This window comes from Urocampus carinirostris, chromosome 6, assembly GCF_059441175.1.
Source record: "Urocampus carinirostris isolate Australia breed hairy pipefish chromosome 6, RoL_Ucar_1.0, whole genome shotgun sequence".
Classification (NCBI taxonomy): Eukaryota; Metazoa; Chordata; class Actinopteri; order Syngnathiformes; family Syngnathidae; genus Urocampus; species Urocampus carinirostris.
This window is the reverse complement of record NC_142354.1, coordinates 37,069,232-37,086,905: the sequence shown is the minus strand read 5'-3', so window position 1 is coordinate 37,086,905 and position 17,674 is coordinate 37,069,232. Positions and strand designations below refer to the sequence as shown.

The window sequence follows — 17,674 nt, the reverse complement described above, 5'->3', positions numbered from 1 at the left end:
TTTTAAATTCCTTTGAAAAAAAATCTCATTGTGTTCAGTTTTTCCGAGCTTTTACTTTTTTCTTTTTGTTCTCTACTTACTTTTTTCCTACATTTCTTTCTTTTTTTTCCTGTCTTTTTTCTAATTTTTTTTTTCTCTTCCTTTTGTTAATTTTTTTTCTTAGCTTTTCACTACTTTTTCATTGTGGTATTTTTTTCTTTTTTGTTCTATTCCCCCCTTCCTTTAAGTCATTTAGTGTATAACTTTACATAATGTTTGGTCATATAGGGATTAAAGAAGCAAAAACAACCTGAAGAGCCGTTTAGGACCCGAAAGAGATGGTTCCTTTTAGTGAGCTGAGCCGAAGAAGCCGGTTCCTTGACAAACTTTACTAACTTTACTCAACTTTGTTCTACTTCGACTCAACTTCAAAATACCGCATTTAGGACACAACGTCAGGGGAACCCGTGTATTTTTACATTCATGCACTGTAACTTTGACTTAATTAGTAATTTTGAGCCCTCATTTTTGTGCGCTGGGTAGATTTTCTTGTGCGCTGAGAATGTGCGAGCAATACGCAATTGCGCACGCGCGCAGCTTAGAGGGAACACTGCCTGAGACCCTCCTGTTGTCTTTAGGTCATTATGACTTGCTACCAACGTTCCCCCTAAGCTGCGCGCGTGCGCAATCGCGCACTGTCCACACATACTCAGCGCACAAGAAAAGCTATCCAGCGCAATGTTCCCTCTAAGCTGCGTGTGTGCGCAATTGCGCACTACCCAGAGCTTTTCCACGCACAAAAAAATCTAGCCAAACTCACAGAAATCAGGGCTCGAAATTGCTAATTAAGAAGCAAATTAAGTCAAAGTTACAGTGCATGAAGGTAAAAATACACGGGTTGAGGAGAACAAAGTTGAGTAAAGTCAGTTGAGTTTTTCGCGAACCGGCTTCTTTGGCTCGGCTCACTAAAAAGAACTGGCTCTTTCGGGCTCCAAACGGCTCTTCAGGTTGTTTTTGCTTCTTTAATCCCTACACGGCCAAATATTATGTAAAATTGTACACAAAATGACTTAAAGGAAGGGGGGGAAATAGAACAAAAAAGAAAAAAAATACCAAAAGGAACAAAAAGGAAGGAAAAATTCTAAAAAGGCCATAAAAAAGAAAAGAAAGAAACAAATGAAAAATGTAAATAGAGAACAAAAAAAAGTAACAGCTAGGAAAATAAACACAATGAGATTTTTTTAAAGGAATTACAAAAAGAAAAGAAACAGGGTAAAAGAAGACAAAGTGTGTGTTGCATTCAAATAATTTCCAATTATACCAAGTCAATCTTGTTGCCAACATTGTACTTCCACTAAAAAATGTGATTAAATACAGTTCTGTGTCGTGAAACTGACTAAATAAGCCCCCAAAAATGTTAGTATTATGCGACAAAAGATACCAGGAAAAAAAAAAATGGAAATCTTGTGAAAGAATTGTTGTAAAAACAAATGACGTTTGTAGGCCGTACAACCTTTGCAATAATACATTAGTCAATTCATTCAAAAGTGAAAAAAAATTCCATTGCCGGAAACTCAGCAAAATGTAACTTGATGTCAAGTTTTGATCATTTGATAATGACTTAGTTGCCACACTTGGGATTGTTGTTGCTCACTGTTGTTTCAAGCGTTGCTCAAAGACTTTGTGTGAACGCTCAGACCCGTGGAAAATTACAGGGAACATTGGTGGAAAGTATAGTTATATTTAATTTTACTATAAATGTTACAACTTTTTCAAGATTAGTCTCAAGGGTAGAAAAATTTGAAATGTTTTTATCCGCATTTCCAAGGAAACTGTACAAAAGTTCAGATTGTCCTTGAAATGACGACAACACGAGGGTTAAAGTCATGTTATTACATTTTTCTTTTTCAGTTGAAGTTCTTCAATCATGAATGCATTGTTTGTAACATTCTTTTTCTATAACTGTTAAATTTCTCAGCTATTCAATATAGAAATTGTAAAGAAAACATCCTGCAATGTGTACTGTGGCTTTGTCCAAGAAATGTGACATTCGCATTATGTTGGCAAATTTTCCATTATTCAGTTACAAACGCTGTGGCGTTGTAGACTGCAGAATTTAGCCCAAAATTGTAAGAATTCTTGCCTAAGTGTTAGATCTAGCTCATTTCTGAATAGCAGGAGCACGCGCTATACCAGCAACTGCAACCAGATGATGAAAGTGCTGTAACTGAATCAGACTAGGAAGCTTCTCCTGTAACTGTTAACCCAGGAAACCAATCATGTCCGTTTCACACGGGGGAGCAAACTCCATCCCCCCAAAAAATGGTCTGCGAGAGGTATCAAGTTTAGGCAGTAATTGTAAGGAACCTCAGCCCTGTTCTTTTATCTCAAATGCTTGCTGCACTATTCGCCCACCCCCCAAAAGGTCACCGGTTTGAGACTTGGTGGGAATGTAAGTTGGCCAAGAGAGGGATGGGCGCCACCAAACTGTAATTGCCCAAGATACACCACAGGAAACAGTGCCCCTATGACCTTAGTGGTTAAAGGATCCAACCAACCAACCATACTAGAGCTAGGAAGACTGCATATTCTCATTAACCCTTTTACTGTATGCCAGAAATGTTGAGCACAGCTCGGGAGCCTCTTTTGGTATGACCCGGAAGAAGTTTGTCTCATCTAAAATGGTGCTTAGTCTTATACTGTCTTGGCTGCCCACCCACACAGGTGGGGGGGTATGACTCAGCCTGACTAATGTCCCAATGTGAGACCAAATGGTCTTAACTGGTTCTAACTAGGTGATGTGTGCAAGAGTACTTTTAGATAGTAGTACACCAAGTAATGACGATCACAGAAACCTAGCAGTTAAGGTCCTTTAATATCTGAGAGGCCAAAACTAACAAGAGGGATGAGCAGCATCAAGTTTAGTATCCCAAAACACACCATAAGAAGTGGTGCCCCGACAACCCAGACAGTAAAAGGATCCGTGATTATAAGTCTATTATCTTACCCAAATTCTGATAGCGTTGTTTACTGCCTCTGAAGATGGCAAACAGTTTAAAACAAAAACATAAAATAACAAAAATCAAAAGAATGTTTACAAAGAGCCATATTTTTTTTATTACTTGGAAAAAAGGGTTTTACAACACAAGGAGTACACATGCATGCAGGGTGATGGAGGCGCTACACTATGCAGCTTTTTCCTTATTCACAACAGAAAGCTGCAAACAAAAATACAGCTGAGAAGCTTCAAAACCAGTTTCTATCACACACACATATTTGTGTATAAAAATTCAAAACAAATATCAATTGGAAATGTTATGTTTTGCTGTAAAAGAACAGCGGTGTGTCCGTAATCCTTTTTAATTGACGGCTACCACAGCGATATAACAGTGGGACTGAACTAAAATGTTGCGACTTGGAAAAATACACATCAGTAGCCGGCATGGAGAGGACAGGCTGAATTAATACAACCCAACAATCAAAACAACATGGTACTAGTTTACAAATATCAGCCCTGAGCTGAACTGAGTTTCTCTACATATACCGGTAGATTAAAAAGGGAACTGGTTGTAGAATCTTCTTCGATGCTGGAAATGACTCAAAAAACAAAAAAAACAAAAACATTGCCCCGTTAAAAAAGGGGAAGACTAAAAAGAAGAGCACTCATAAAAGTGGTAATGGTGACAAACTGAGGGCAAGGGGCTCAGTTCTTTCCTCTCTTGGACTTGCGAGCGCTGGGTGCCGCTTTTTTTGCTGGGGGCTGGTCCCTTGAAGCAGCCCCGGAGCGCTTTGATGCTTTGCTCGCTGGCTTCTTGGCCTTAGGATCTTCAAACTCTTCAGGCTCTGAAGAAGAGTCTTCTTCCTGTTTGGAGCGGTTGGCAGCACCTCTTTTTGTGGGCTGCTTTGCTTGAGGGGCAGGCTTGGCGCGTTTAGCAACTCCGCGCTTTTTTGTCGTTGGAGGCTCCTCTTCAGATTCAGGCTCTTCCTCTTCGTCCTCCAATTCAGATTCTTCAGGGGTGGCGTCTCGCTTCGCTGCCCGTTTGTTAAGACGTTTGACAGCGGGCTTCTTTGGCCCTTTGGCGGTTGATCGCTTCTTGATGGGCGTGGTGGCTTTAGAAGCCGACGCCTTGGCTTTATTGACCTTCTTGGCTACCACTTTTTTGGCAGGAGATGCTTTGGCCATAGAGCGTCCTCGGCCTTTGCCAGCCTTCTTGGCGGCAGGGGGATGGCGGACCCGAGGAGGAGGTCTTTTCGTAGGCCTGCAAGCAGAACAAAAACAAAAAAACAGTGATTTAAATGTCAAACAATTAACCCCAATTAGTGTGTTGAAATTAGTGAAGGACATTTGATTACAACAAAATGTGACGTTTGAACGTTTAGAACTACTTTGCATGTTATATTACCGCTTTAATGTTGAAATGCAATACAGATAACTGTAATATTGTGATCATTATTTTCTGTAATGCAATTAAAATAACAAAAATGTCAAGCATTTTGGATCAATTCTAAATCAACTGATACATAAACCTTATTTATTTGTGTATAACCTGCATTTTTCTTCCTACCCCAAAAAATAACTTGAATCCTGAGTGCATGTTATACAAGAGATTTTACAGTAGTATATTACCTTATTTCAGCAATGATAGATGAATCATAAGCTATTACTGACCTATTTGCACAACATTGAATGCGATGGATTCAAAGTCAGATCGCGGCGGTGTGGGGGTTTTTAAGGGTTATTGATCTATCTTCGTTATTCATTATCCATTATCCGTTATCGGTCAGTTCATAATACGCTACAAAGCCTAGGAGCCGGGACACTTACTCTCAGCCAAAAGGCCAAGCTAAGGTCCTAGCCCTAAAGCCTTGCTGCGATCATTGCGAATGCACCGTTCCCGGAGGTACTGCAATACCGGGCCGATGCGTGGAGTGGACAGAGCAAGCTCTTATTCCATCTCCGGAATGCAAAAATCAAAAGCCAAGGCAGGCCAACTTCAGGCCGGTGCAGAATCCTAACCACTAAGTACATAGTTCAAAAACCGCAGCCGGCAGTGTAAGTGGCAAATTTGAATCACTACCCCACCAGGTTTATGAATAACATAAAAAAAGGCTTCAGGTTTTATCATTTTGACCCACAATTTTTATTCACGGTTCCAAATTGCACAACGGTGTAATGGAACATTATGGCAAACGGTTCAGACAAAACAACGTTGTACAGTGAGCAAAATGAGTGTGATGATGAGATACAGGTGAAGGCATTCGATTTTATCATCTAAAACCACAATAGTCTAGTGGTTAAGATACGGTGCTTACACTGCCACAATCGGAGTTTGAATCCTCTTGCATCCAATGTTGTGTAAGCGTGGTCAGCAATATTATTCGACTGGTCAATCATTGCTCATATATGGTAATAAAACAACCGGGTTCATATAAGCCATGCAATAATTTTCAAATGACGTTTGTGAACAACAGCGCTCAATTTGAAAAAAATAAAATAAAATAAAAATTATACCGATTTCTCATCAAAAATTAAGGGTGCACGTAAATCTTGAGTGCGCGCTATCCAATAATATTTGTTTAAATATTCCCAATAATGGTGAACTCAAATATTCCATCTAAAAATAGTAGAGTAACATGAAAAAGTTTAAACAGATATTTTAAAACAAAAAAAGGTTTCAATATTTCAGTTGACTTGTAATAAGTCCAGAATGCATGAGATTTTTATTTTTTGCACTACAGAAAAAAAAACCATTACAAAATTCAGATTTTCTGAGCCAGTCCTATATGCTAGAAATAGACCACAGCAGGTCCATTTGTATTTGATTACAGCAATGCACACAGTTTATCTAAGCACACAGACTTAAGGGGGTGTATTTCCATATTAAGATGTGGTTGTTTTGTACACATCTGGGGGTGTAACTCCCTATTCAGATGTGGTTGTTTTGTACACATATTTATTAGAACCTAATTACTATGTGCTGTAGTAGGTCGAAGAAGGTTGTTATGGTTGAGACTCACAGGACTTCCCAAATTATGGCCGACGTTTAGCACATACCTCTTACGAACAGGAGCTTCTTCCTCAGATTCTTCCTCCTCCTCCTCCTCTTCCTCTTCGTCCTCTTCTTCTGACTCTTCGTCTGATGTAGCTCTGCGCCTTGGCCTGGAGCTGGGCTTGTTGGAGAGCTTTGCAAATTCATCCGGGTACAAAGTAGATGGGCTGAAGACACACAAGTGAAAACAATGAACCTTAAGTATGTTATTTTCTTGGATGTAAATACATTTTTGAGGAAGATTTGGTACCTAGGATAGAAAGGGAAACAGAGGCGATAAGTCCCTGTAAAACCGTGACCGGTGATTTGCTCCATCCATCCGAGGACTTTACACTTAGTTAGGGTCCTCCTAAGATTGGCAACTTGATAAATGCACACACAGTTTGCCTTTAGTCAAAATATCGCAGTTGATGTGCTAGTTTTACATGCGTGGCCACTGGAGAAAGCTTAACTCACCCAGCTGATACTCCTTGGTGTCCTTGTTGGCATCTACCAAATACCTGCGGAGTGTGGTTGTGCTGCAAGTCTTGGGCTCGTTCATGGCCGTGATGGCCGCCAAGATAGCCACCTCCAGGGTGCCCCCCTTAAGCATCACTTGGTTGCCATTTCGTTTGAGCTTCAATAAACCACACACTGTTAATTATGTGGTAAAAGAGTATTTACCATTTCTATTTTGTCACAGTTGTTATTGTTACGCTCTCACTCACTCACATTTATTGTAAGACTGCAACGAGAATTGATAGTAAAAAAAGTCGACATGAGTTCCATTGTAGACTAGACTATAGACAGATAGATAGAGATACTTTTGTCGCCGGACACTTATTCCTAACAGAGTGAAGCATCTCTACATGAATATCTCTGCTGAAAGTCGCTCAAGCGCAATAGTGTCTTTGTCTCAAGCAATAACAAAGCGCCCACATCTAATATGCGTACAAAACTTTTAAAGTTAAGTAGCAATTTAGCCTGGATAAGACGAATAAAGCAGTAAAGCAGACCTTGCGTATCATTGCAGTACCTCGGTGATGCACAAACTTTTTAAGAAAATGCACGTCGGACAGTTTAACGAAACCGTCTGACTAGTCTCGGTTTTGATAACATGCATTGTACATTATTTTCTACGCCTATATATTTTATTTTCTCTCATAAAGAGAGATTGAGCGTCATGCCAGACTGCATGACAAACCTACCTGAAATTAAACACATTCAGTCCGAAGACAACAGCTACCCCTTTAAAAAGGCTTTGATATTCAAACTGTTAAGAATCGTTAAATTCCTTTGTTACAGACAACACAGTTAAACACATAATTTACGTAACAAAATACAGATTTCCTTTACTGTTCTACTATTTACAGGGATTAAAAACATACTTTTTAAAAATTGTATTATTTATTTGCTGTCTCCAAAAATAGACAGAGGTTAATTTATGGATTGATGTCCTTACGTACCGAGATCCGTGCCGAATTGATTTCAGAAAGGGCATTTAATTTCACATTTTTGAATGAATCTATTTTTAATAAAAGATTAATTGTGTAGATCAGCATTCACCACCTAATTAAATCAACTTCAAACTAAGTTTAAGAAAAAAATAAGCATCCAATTGTTTGACTAATTGTTCCAAGAGTTGATAACTAGTTGATTATTAAAACTAATTGTCACATTCTTTTTATTACTACTTCAAAAACCTGAGGGCTCACAATACTTGGGTGTGTCGAAATGCACGCCATTTTACCTGGAAAGTTCCAGAGGCTCCCTTTCCTGTGATTTGTTCTAGTTGTCCACGTTCCACGGCCTTCCCAAGAGCCGACTTCAGAACTTCTGGTCTGCAGTTGGGAAAACGAGACACTGTTTTATAGTATCTGTTAAACCATTGTGCTTTGTTTCACAGTAAAAACATCTAAAACAAAAACTTCTGGCCATCAGGCTAATCATCGAAGCATAAAGCATGATTGCTAAAGGAGAGTATTTTGTATTTTAACACACACTATGTTAAAACCAAGATATGCCAATAATTACATTCAAAGATCACAATGGCATTGAACAATTTAACAGCTGCACAACCACCCACCTGTTCTCTATGTTAAGGCTAGGGAAGTGTTGCTCCAGGTATTTTTTAATAAGCAGATAAGAAGCTTCTTTGGGCTCGCACAGACGTGTGATGATGAGCGGCAGTGCGTCTCCTAGAGCTTCCTGCTTGGAGGTGGCCTTCTACAACACATCATCATCATCAACAACAACAGCACCAGTACTTTTATCTATTTATGCAGCAAAATGCACCTACTTTGGACGCGGAAGTCGGCTTCCCAATGGCAAAGGTTCCCGAGAGGCCTTTGCCCTTCAGCTATGAGAGCAGAGGGAAAGTAACAAGTTAATAGCAATGGATGTTTTGAATTCAGTTTTAATTTAGCTGCTTTAACTCACCCGTTTGATAGTCCCCTTCTCCAGCTGCTTCATTATAGTTTTCTTAATGTGAAACTTCTTCTTGTCAAGCTCCATGTCCGGACACTTTTTGGCGATGTATTTCATGACTGACTGGTAGGATACTCCAGATCTGTGGTTTAATGACTGGGGAGAAAAAAGAAAAAAAAAGATGATTTTAACACTCACACGTGCAGAAAAAAAGACAAAAAACGAATGAACTTGGCAAAACTGGGCTTGATTTAAGAATTTTTCTGTTATTTATAAAATAATATTTTACCAACCACAGCACAATATAAGACTTTCTTGCAGATTATGTAAACTATTTCCAAAGGTCGCAGTTTCGATTCCTGGCTTCTCAAAGTTAAATGTCAAAGTGTGATTGGGCAAGATACTGAGCTCCCAATGCCTCTGATAAGCATCGGTGTGCGAGTTTGTGTGTGAATGGTTAAATGTGAATTTCCCTGCGGGGATGAATAAAGTATCTATCTATCTATCTATCTATCTATCTATGTGAAGCGCACTGTCAAACGTTTTGGAAGGGCTCCAGTGACCAGAAAAGCACTATATAAATGCAGACCATTTACCATTCCCTTTCTTTGTTTGCACAAGAAGACAAGTGCTTATTCGTACACACCGTGATGGCCTCGATGATAAGATTGTCCAGCCTGTTGTGTGTGCCGGCATAATTAGAAACGGGAAGTTGCTTCGTTTTGGTGTTGACGCTGGCCCACACCGGGATGGTCCTTTTCATCTTCTTGACTTTGGCTTTCTTGTACTTGTAGCCATCCTTCAACCTGGGGGAAGGACAAGGGGGACGGCGATAAATGTTGAGTGGGCTTGGCTCTCTGAGGCCGAGGAGCGATATTTCACTGTGATGTTTCTCACCCTTATCTCTATTACATTCTCACCTTGGGAGGAGAACATAGCAGTGTGTTGCGCACTGGCCAGCCACGCAGTCCTCACATTTGTCACTTGGTCCGGATAAACTGAAAATTTGAGAACATCTGGCTTAATAAATGTGTAGTAGCTACTCTACAGTGCACTCCCATTTGCTCGGGAGAACAAGAGGGGAGGTTCTCTCAATCAAAAAGATGGAATTTAGATCTCCTAAATCTTATCTAGGAAATACGAATCTCCCTGGATGACACATGACCATCTACTTGTTTCTGATCATTGGATTTGTAATTTGTCATCACCTATCCTAGGGAAAGGCAATGCTGTGCCATGGATGGGCAACATGCCAATGTTGGGCGGAGGTAAGGATCAAGTGCTATCAGAGTGAAATATCGCAGCAGGTCCCCTTTTTGTGGTGACTTGGCACACTCGTGGGCAACTCACTCGTTTTTCTCTGTCCCGTCATCCAATTTGTTGGCTTCCCCCTCGTCCACCTTCTCGCCGTTCTCTGACGGCTCAGCTGTGTCGCCCACCTTTGCCTTGCTATTTCCAGGGGTCTCCCCGGAGGAAACTGGCGGTTCCTCTTCAGCAGAGGGAGACACATCGGGAGTGTCTTTAGGACCTGATCATTATAAAACGAAAATTGACATAAGGTTACATTAGGTCCTAAACCTTCTATGTCCACATGCGTGGACATAAATGGACATCAAACAAGTACCTCGGTTCTTAGGCGGTTGATATAAAAAATAAATACTATAAATATTGCATTATTAAAAGTTAAAGTCAAAACACACCAAACTGCATCACTAATTTCATTCTGATAAAATCTAGCATTTTTAGATCATGGCCTTGCAAGATGAACCTATACCCCATCTTTGGGAGTGGCAATGTTGTCACTTACTGAATAGAATTGTCTTTATTGTCATTAAGATCAACATGGAGAAACATTGTGTATAACAAGACAAGACTGGGAACACCATGGTAGACATGTAAGAAAGAATTTAAAGAGAAAAACAAGATAAAAGACTCTCTGGATAAAAAGGCAAAAATATTTCGCACATAGTTCTAAATATTCTGGCTTAAGTTATAATAATTGTGCAACGAAAGAATAGTTTATCATAACAATAGTGCAATGTCTTCTTTTATAAAATGTAATAAACCTTAAGCAGCAATACGAAATCGCAAACAAGTCACAAGATATATATTTTTCAGTTTTTGGCACCTTAACCCGGAAAGCCTATGTAATCACCTATGTACCGTTTCTCTTTTAAGTACTTGAAAAGGTTGAGACACAGCCATTGAATATTTTTACGGGTGAGAATGATCTTTTTGAATCTATGCAGTCAGGATTCAGGGCTAAAAATTCTACTGAGACAGCGTTGGTGATGGTAACCAACGATATCTTCTGGCAAAGTTGCTGCTGCTGGACCTCGGTGCTGCCTTTGACACTCTGGACCCTTATATCTTACAAGATTGGCTGGTCTCTCAGGAACGGTCCTCTCATGGTTGAGATCCTACCTCTCGGATAGGAAGCGTTGTGTTCAATATGGTGAAACGACCTCTGAGCCCCTGTGGCATTCCGCATGGCTCAGTACTTGGTCCACTATTCAGCATTTGTATACTTCGGTTAGGTGATATTATTCGCAAGTATAATATCATTTTCCCTTGCTAGGCAGATTACACTAAAGTGCATCTTCCAAAAGAGGAATATGCCCCACTAAATTGTAGGCATTTAGAGACCTGCCTCACTGAGACGAAAATATGAATGTCACTTAACTTGTTGCGCCTCAACCCTGAAAAGACTGAAATATTATTGGTTGATCCAAATGTCGCGGCTTGTTCCAAAACGCTGCTTTGAACACTGACAAATGTAATATCACCCACAATGACTCAGTCAAAAATTTACGTGCCACATTTGACCCTAATCGGTCCTTCCAGTTACATGTTAAGAATATCACTAGAACAGCTTTTATTCAATTTTCGCAACATTTCTAAAATTCGCCCTATTCTGTCCAGTCTGATGCTAAGATTATAATTAATGGATTTGTTACCTCCCATTTCGATTACGTTAATATACTAGTCTCCAGTCCCCCAATGTCTAGTATCAAGACCCTGCAGCTAGTACAAAATGTCCTAAGAGAGGCTTTTGACTATGACAAGAAGGTTTGATCACATTACCCTGATTTTAGCTAACCTGCATTTGCTCCTTGTCAGGTTAAGATGTGATTTTAAGGTTCTATTGGTCAAATACAAATTTATGCAGGGACGTGCCCCCATCATATCTTTCAGATTTAATTTCATGCCAAGTTCCTGATCTGAGCCTTCGCTTGGAAAATGCTGGTCTGCTAGTGATCCCAAGAGCCAAGATGAGATCAGCAGGTTCAAGAGCCTTCTCCATTTGGGCCCTGGTGCTGTGGAATGCTATGCCCTCTGAGATTCAATCTTCAACGGGACTGTTTGAATCTAGTCTAAAACACACTTATATTCTATAGGTTATGAATGACCTTTGTTTCATGTTGACAATGTCTGTGTATTGCAACATTGATTGCAGCCTGATCATCCTGGATGGGGAATTACCTCGTGTGCAGTCCCTTCTAAAGGTTTTTTCATTTTCCTAATGCTGAGGTTTTGAGTTTTTTCTTGCCCTCATGTAGGTTTTAGATCACGGGATGCTGTAATAACAGTCTGTAATAGTCCGTGGTCTGTGCAACTCTTAGAGACTGCTTGTGATTAAGGGCTATTCAAATAAGTGTCATGACTTGTTCAGGGTGGTTATGGAGCTGGGGAAGAACCTCTTTGTCCTCGTTTTAAGGGCTCTGACTGAACAAGTAATCAGTGATGCTAAGGGAAAGCATGAAGCATCTTTGACTATGCATGAGGTGATACCCATTAGTACGTACAAAAGTAATTGAATCATTTACAAAAATAAAAGCAGCAATGACAACTTTGTTGAAGTGACATTCCCTGCTTTAAGACACCTGATGAGTATTATAAAAGGATTATGAAGAGAAGCACTGGGATAAGAAGAGTTTTGTTTTCCTCCTTGTACATTTATCTGAATGTATAATAGAGTATTCAATTGTTTAATAGTTAAAAAAAAAAAAAAGAATATCTTTTCACAGGTTCTTTTTGGGAGATAACCCCGACAAATAAGCGGGATAACTGTATTAATGATCTATATTCATGTAACTTAACTACGCTGAAGTGAGCCACCGGATTTCTTTTTGTAGTTAAGAGAAAAAAACTGGGGATTGCTGACAACCACATGTAGCGATCCGCTTTAAAATACATTGCATATCATGATATACAGAAATATGGCTTTTGAGGCAAAACCTCAAAGTTTAAGAACTCTTCTAAGATTAAATGCAATGTTTTTAACTCATTACATGCCATAACATATAAATATGTTTTCAGAAGCATTGCCCGAGTGCCAAAACATAAAAACATGTTTTTGCATTTAAAAATAAAAGTAATAATAGTAGTAACATTATTATGAAAGGTTTTGGTGCAGCTTATATGTGAAGAGTGCAAGAGAGAAAAAGAACGAGAGGGACATAACAGAACGGGACACAAACGCTTAGCGAAATGCAGCATGAAGAGATCAGGTGTCCACTCACAATACAGTATGAAAGCAGTATGATGTGAATTGGCACCAGAGATCTCAAGTCAAGAGGTGCTGGTGCCTCCACCACCCACTCTTCCCTCACATGCAGTCAAGCGGGCAACCTGAACTGAGCCACAGCGTTTCCCGAGAGAGTTTCTATCAGTGCAGGAAACATTATTCTGATCTTTTGATTCCCCTCCAAATTAAATGTCCACATAGCTTGAATCTTGGCTGCCCAAAACGTTCCTTGTGGTGCAGAAAGCATCCAGTGTTGTTTTTGTTAAATTAAATCTTTTTTCCCACGAAGGTCTGAACCAGCAATAACTTAAGCGCGAAGTTGCGAGGGGTCTCTGCTTTTCCAAGAAACTTAGCAATTTTCAACTGTTTACTAAACAATTGTTAAATTCTAGAAACATACTTTTTCCTAATGAAGAAGTGGGGTTTTTGTAGGCCTTCAAAACTGAGTTGAAACGGCAAAAATTGGCTGGCACTGGCTCTACCAATTTAAGAAAAACAGCTTCCAATAAATGAGTTAAGCACACACACAAACAGAAATTGTTCAAGTTGAGTGGCTGGACAAAGTAAGGGTAAGTATAACGGAAATCTAATCAATATTGCAATGTGATGTAGTGCGAGTTTTTCCCCCCAAAGATTTATAGATACACCCCCTTCTTATTTAGTGATGCCAGGTTTTAATAGCCCCGGAAAATCAGAGGCAAGTTTGAATGGCACTAATTAATAAAGGCGAGGCAAACCTTGCAAGCACTATGTGCACAACTGTGATAGTGAGGCTGTATCATACCAACACCAGATCCATTACCCATGAGACGGATAACCTGGAGCTACAACTTGTGAGACACCGCTAAATTTGGGAGGGTTTTATTTTAAACATTGCAGAGACTTTGCTGAGGTCGCATTACCCAATGCTGGCGTGCAGCTAGTCAGCTTCCCTTTAAATTGCTTTCTTACTCTGAAAGGAGAAGCTCTCCAATTTTGTTATGAATTTGTATAATGACAATAATATACATTTATTCAACTGCAATTCTATTTTATGTGTAGATCTTTAGTTGTTATTTTGTGACAGTCATATACGCAGTATGTAATGACATAATCTCGACGTAAGGTTGTAGTTCACTATGATTGCGTTCTCACAAAAAGGAATAGTTTTCTTTTTTGAGAGAAAATAAGTTTTCTTTTGAAATCCAAAACGGCATCAAAATTGTAATTCATGTATGAAAAAAAGTGCAATTTGTTTTTATTTTGAAAAACCAATCCAAGTACATCTTAATTAAGACAAGTTAAAAAGGAACTCTTAAGATCATAACTGACTCCTCGTTGACTTCTCCACAGTCCTTACCAGTCTCTTGTGCCGCCGAGAGGGGCTTCTCCAACGTTGGAGTTGCTGCTGCTCGGCGAATCGGCATCACAGATGATTTTCTGGAAACATTTATTTGGAAAAAATACATAAGACAATATGGGAGACAATACGTGATTGATCGTCAATGGGAAGGATGACCAAGAGATAGCCAAGTGAGGTCTGTGTAGGTACGGTTGTTGTTGGCGGCCAAAGAAAGACAGTTGTCAATGAGGGAGTTGTTTGTTCTGGGCGGTTTCTTCTAGCGGACTCTTATTTATGTGCGCGTGTGTGTTGGGGGGCGGGGGAGATCTTGCATTTCTTTTTAGTTTGCAGTTTAACAGGAAAATTTTCGGGTTTGTGTTGAGTACTGCAACGGGAAAAAAAATAAAAGATCTTGTGTTGAAGCTATGTACAGTGTTGACGGTCATCGACTGGTAATGTCTCCAGGTATAACGCACCTTAGGATTTTTTATTAATTGCTGAAAGGATTTACGAGTATGTGACTAATATAGGTGGATTATATTGACTTATTATATTGACAGCCACTTAGTTTTGCTTTACATCTGGTGTCCATGTTTTTAAATAACTCATTGATTTGCATTTATTTGGAGTACCTGCTTTTTCTGGTGCAGGCTGCCAACCCAATTAACAGTTGCTAAAAGGAGTAGCGAGGTTTCCACATCGAAAATATTATTCAAATGTAGCAGGTAAATTTCAAAACAGCTCTTATTGTGATTTTTTTTTTTTTTACATACTATTTCGGTGACTGAGGATGACAGTTACTTAAAGTGCCAATGTGTAATACTTGACCACTAGAAGTCAATGTATAGTCTAAGGCGAACAAAAACCAGCGCCAAGAGAACAGTGTAGCTGCAAGATACCAGACAAACACAACAGCAACTTCTAAGTAGGGATTCCACTATGTAAAATAAATGCAGATTAATCGACCTATGTTTTTTTACTGAATAAAAGTTTTTTGTGTTATTGGGAGGTGCTAAATACTAAACACTGCACCTTTAATTTGTGTTTACATTGATATTAAGAATGCACATTGCACAAACGTAGAAAATGCAAGAACAGTTGGATAGATATTATGCAAATATATTTTTAAATTGGCCAAATAGGAAAGCTCAGTGTTTTCTAGGGCATAATAGTTGTAATTTTGTTTACTTGGTAGAATAATAACACTTATTGCAAGTCTTGGCAATTGTGTACTGCAACATTATCATACTTTCATCTTATTGATCAGCGCTTATTAAATAGGTATTAGGAATCTGTCGGGATGAATATGTGCAACGCAAATATCCATGCAATGTATTTTAATATTTGTGACATTTAATGTAAATACCGTGTACCTTATGAATATCGGATTTCTGAGAAAAATGTTTGAATGACAATCTGTAAGAATTTACCTTTTTTAAAAAAATAAAGGTAAGGATATTTTATAACTAAACGTCAGTGTCACTTTTTAAAGTGATGGGCATGAAAATACGTTACATGGTTGAAAATGTAGAACAATGTTACCCGGATGTTCTGATTGGGGTTATGGTGGCACGGTGCATCAAAGTTGAAATCGATTTATTTATAGCACACAAATGGAAGTAATAGAAAGCCAGAAAATAAATCATTTGAATTATTAGCTGTATAATGGTTTCGATTACCAATCCCACTAATTCATCTCTTCCGAACCAAATAGAATAAAATAGGCGAGTGGTAAAAAAAAACAAAAAAAAACTGGTTCGAGGCCCACCACTCGCCATGGATTCAAACAGGCAAAGCCTTTTACCTCATTTAACTGAGGCCCGAGGTCGTGAAATGAGCGGTAATTGCCGAATAGACGAAAATTTCCAGGCTGTCGTAGTATTTCGTGCCGGTCGCAATTGTTGTACTTTTGACGAGTTAGCCGAAACAAAATTCACCTATTTCGCCATTTTGTCTTATAGCGAATGTTCCACACATAGCTAGTGTCACACACGTACGCGGAGTCGGCGCTGGTGATGGCGTCGCGCGAGCATTTCAAAGACACCCTACCTTGCAAAAATCCAATGCACGCTGCTAACAGCAAAGCTTTTGTTGCAATGGAAACTTACCTCTGACTTTATGATGGCAAAATTGATATATTCGAGAGTTGAAAATGTGCAGCGGAGCCTTTATTTCGAATCCTCTGTTTACGAGCCCCGCCCCGTTGCTTCGTGACGTCACAACGTCTCGACTGTCATGGCGCAGCGTCAACTCTCTCTCAACCATTGCCACTTCCTTTGTTTTGAGACCTATCACGAAGAGTTTATTCACCAATTTTTAAACATGTATCAACAGTTTCAATGAAAACAGCTAATGTTTCATTCATTGCTACAGCTTAAATACTTGCATCTCAGTACATATTTAAAAAAAAAAACTTGATTTAATGCTGCAATAGGCCGACCATGTCACGAAATACAAACCTATTCCTTTCAATTGCTAATCAGTTATTAAGCTTGGGGGAGGGGAGGTTTCAAATATGAACTCAGACTGAGGCGATGTGTGGCGATAAGGATCATGGGAGTTGTTGTCCAAAATTTTAAAAATAGTTTGCATTAACCGTCTACCTTGGTTTTATCTGAATTTATTTTAACATTATTTTTGTTTGAGAAACGATTCACGCCTTGATGGAAATAGTTTGGTCATTATCTTATTGTATTTTCATGATAGTGTTTAAAATTTATGTTACACAAACTATGGTTGTCTTAGTCCAGTGGACATTTGATGCAATGGAAATTGAATAGATCACGGCGGTGAGAAGCAACCACCGAGCTGCGGGCCAGTACTAGGCCTGGACAGAAAAATAAAAATTGCTCACACTGTATTTTTTAGTGATCACATTTTTTTTAACCCACAATAAACACTCAAAGATTTGGTGCGTGCTATACACGAGGTTTTACGATGGTTTTAGTACTGTACTTGAACAGTCAAACATTGAATACAATGGGAATCAAATCAGGTTCACAGCAGTGAGAGTGCTGATTTTAACCACTAAAGATGTAGATGACATGGGAAAAGGCTTTAGAATAGAATTTACTTTTATTGTCATTCTTTGTAACCATGCACAGAACGAAATGTCATTACACCTGACCCATACAGTTAAACTGTAGCGAGCCGACGCAACCGCAGCCAAACAGGGCGCCGCCGTTTTTTAGACTCAACTCTGTGTTGGGAGTCATTAGGTGACCAAACCCCCCAATTCCAACCCTTAATGCCGAGCGCCAGGGAGGCAATGAGTACCAATATTGTAAGTCTTAGGTATGACTCGGCCAGGGCTTGAACCAGCGACCTCCCAGTCTCGGAGCGGGCGCCTTACCATCTGGGCTATCGAGCTGAGATACAGATTTTATCTCA

General features: G+C 39.4%; 1 protein-coding gene and 1 pseudogene across 5 annotated transcripts; both read right to left on the bottom strand.

Annotated features, from left to right (window-relative positions):
* Positions 1-3,072: 3,072 nt before the first annotated feature.
* Positions 3,073-16,725, bottom strand: hp1bp3 (heterochromatin protein 1, binding protein 3). Of its 5 annotated transcripts, none has more exons than XM_088338913.1 (13): positions 16,394-16,725; positions 14,303-14,390; positions 9,786-9,963; positions 9,356-9,433; positions 9,082-9,241; positions 8,448-8,591; positions 8,308-8,367; positions 8,095-8,234; positions 7,759-7,849; positions 6,486-6,645; positions 6,280-6,391; positions 6,035-6,196; positions 3,073-4,238 (listed from the first exon to the last, which is right to left on the bottom strand). In XM_088338913.1, exons 1-13 carry the CDS (start codon positions 16,547-16,549, stop codon positions 3,683-3,685), a joined length of 2,085 nt encoding a protein of 694 aa, XP_088195039.1. In that variant the 5' UTR covers positions 16,550-16,725; the 3' UTR covers positions 3,073-3,682. The 5 variants fall into 5 exon arrangements, with proteins under 5 accessions (XP_088195039.1, XP_088195042.1, XP_088195043.1 ...); XM_088338916.1 differs by having other exon boundaries at positions 14,303-14,382; positions 16,393-16,537; XM_088338917.1 differs by lacking the exon at positions 16,394-16,725 and adding an exon at positions 16,334-16,357 and having other exon boundaries at positions 14,303-14,382.
* LOC148364729 (U2 spliceosomal RNA) lies at positions 4,866-4,955 on the bottom strand (annotated as a pseudogene).
* Positions 16,726-17,674: the final 949 nt, after the last annotated feature.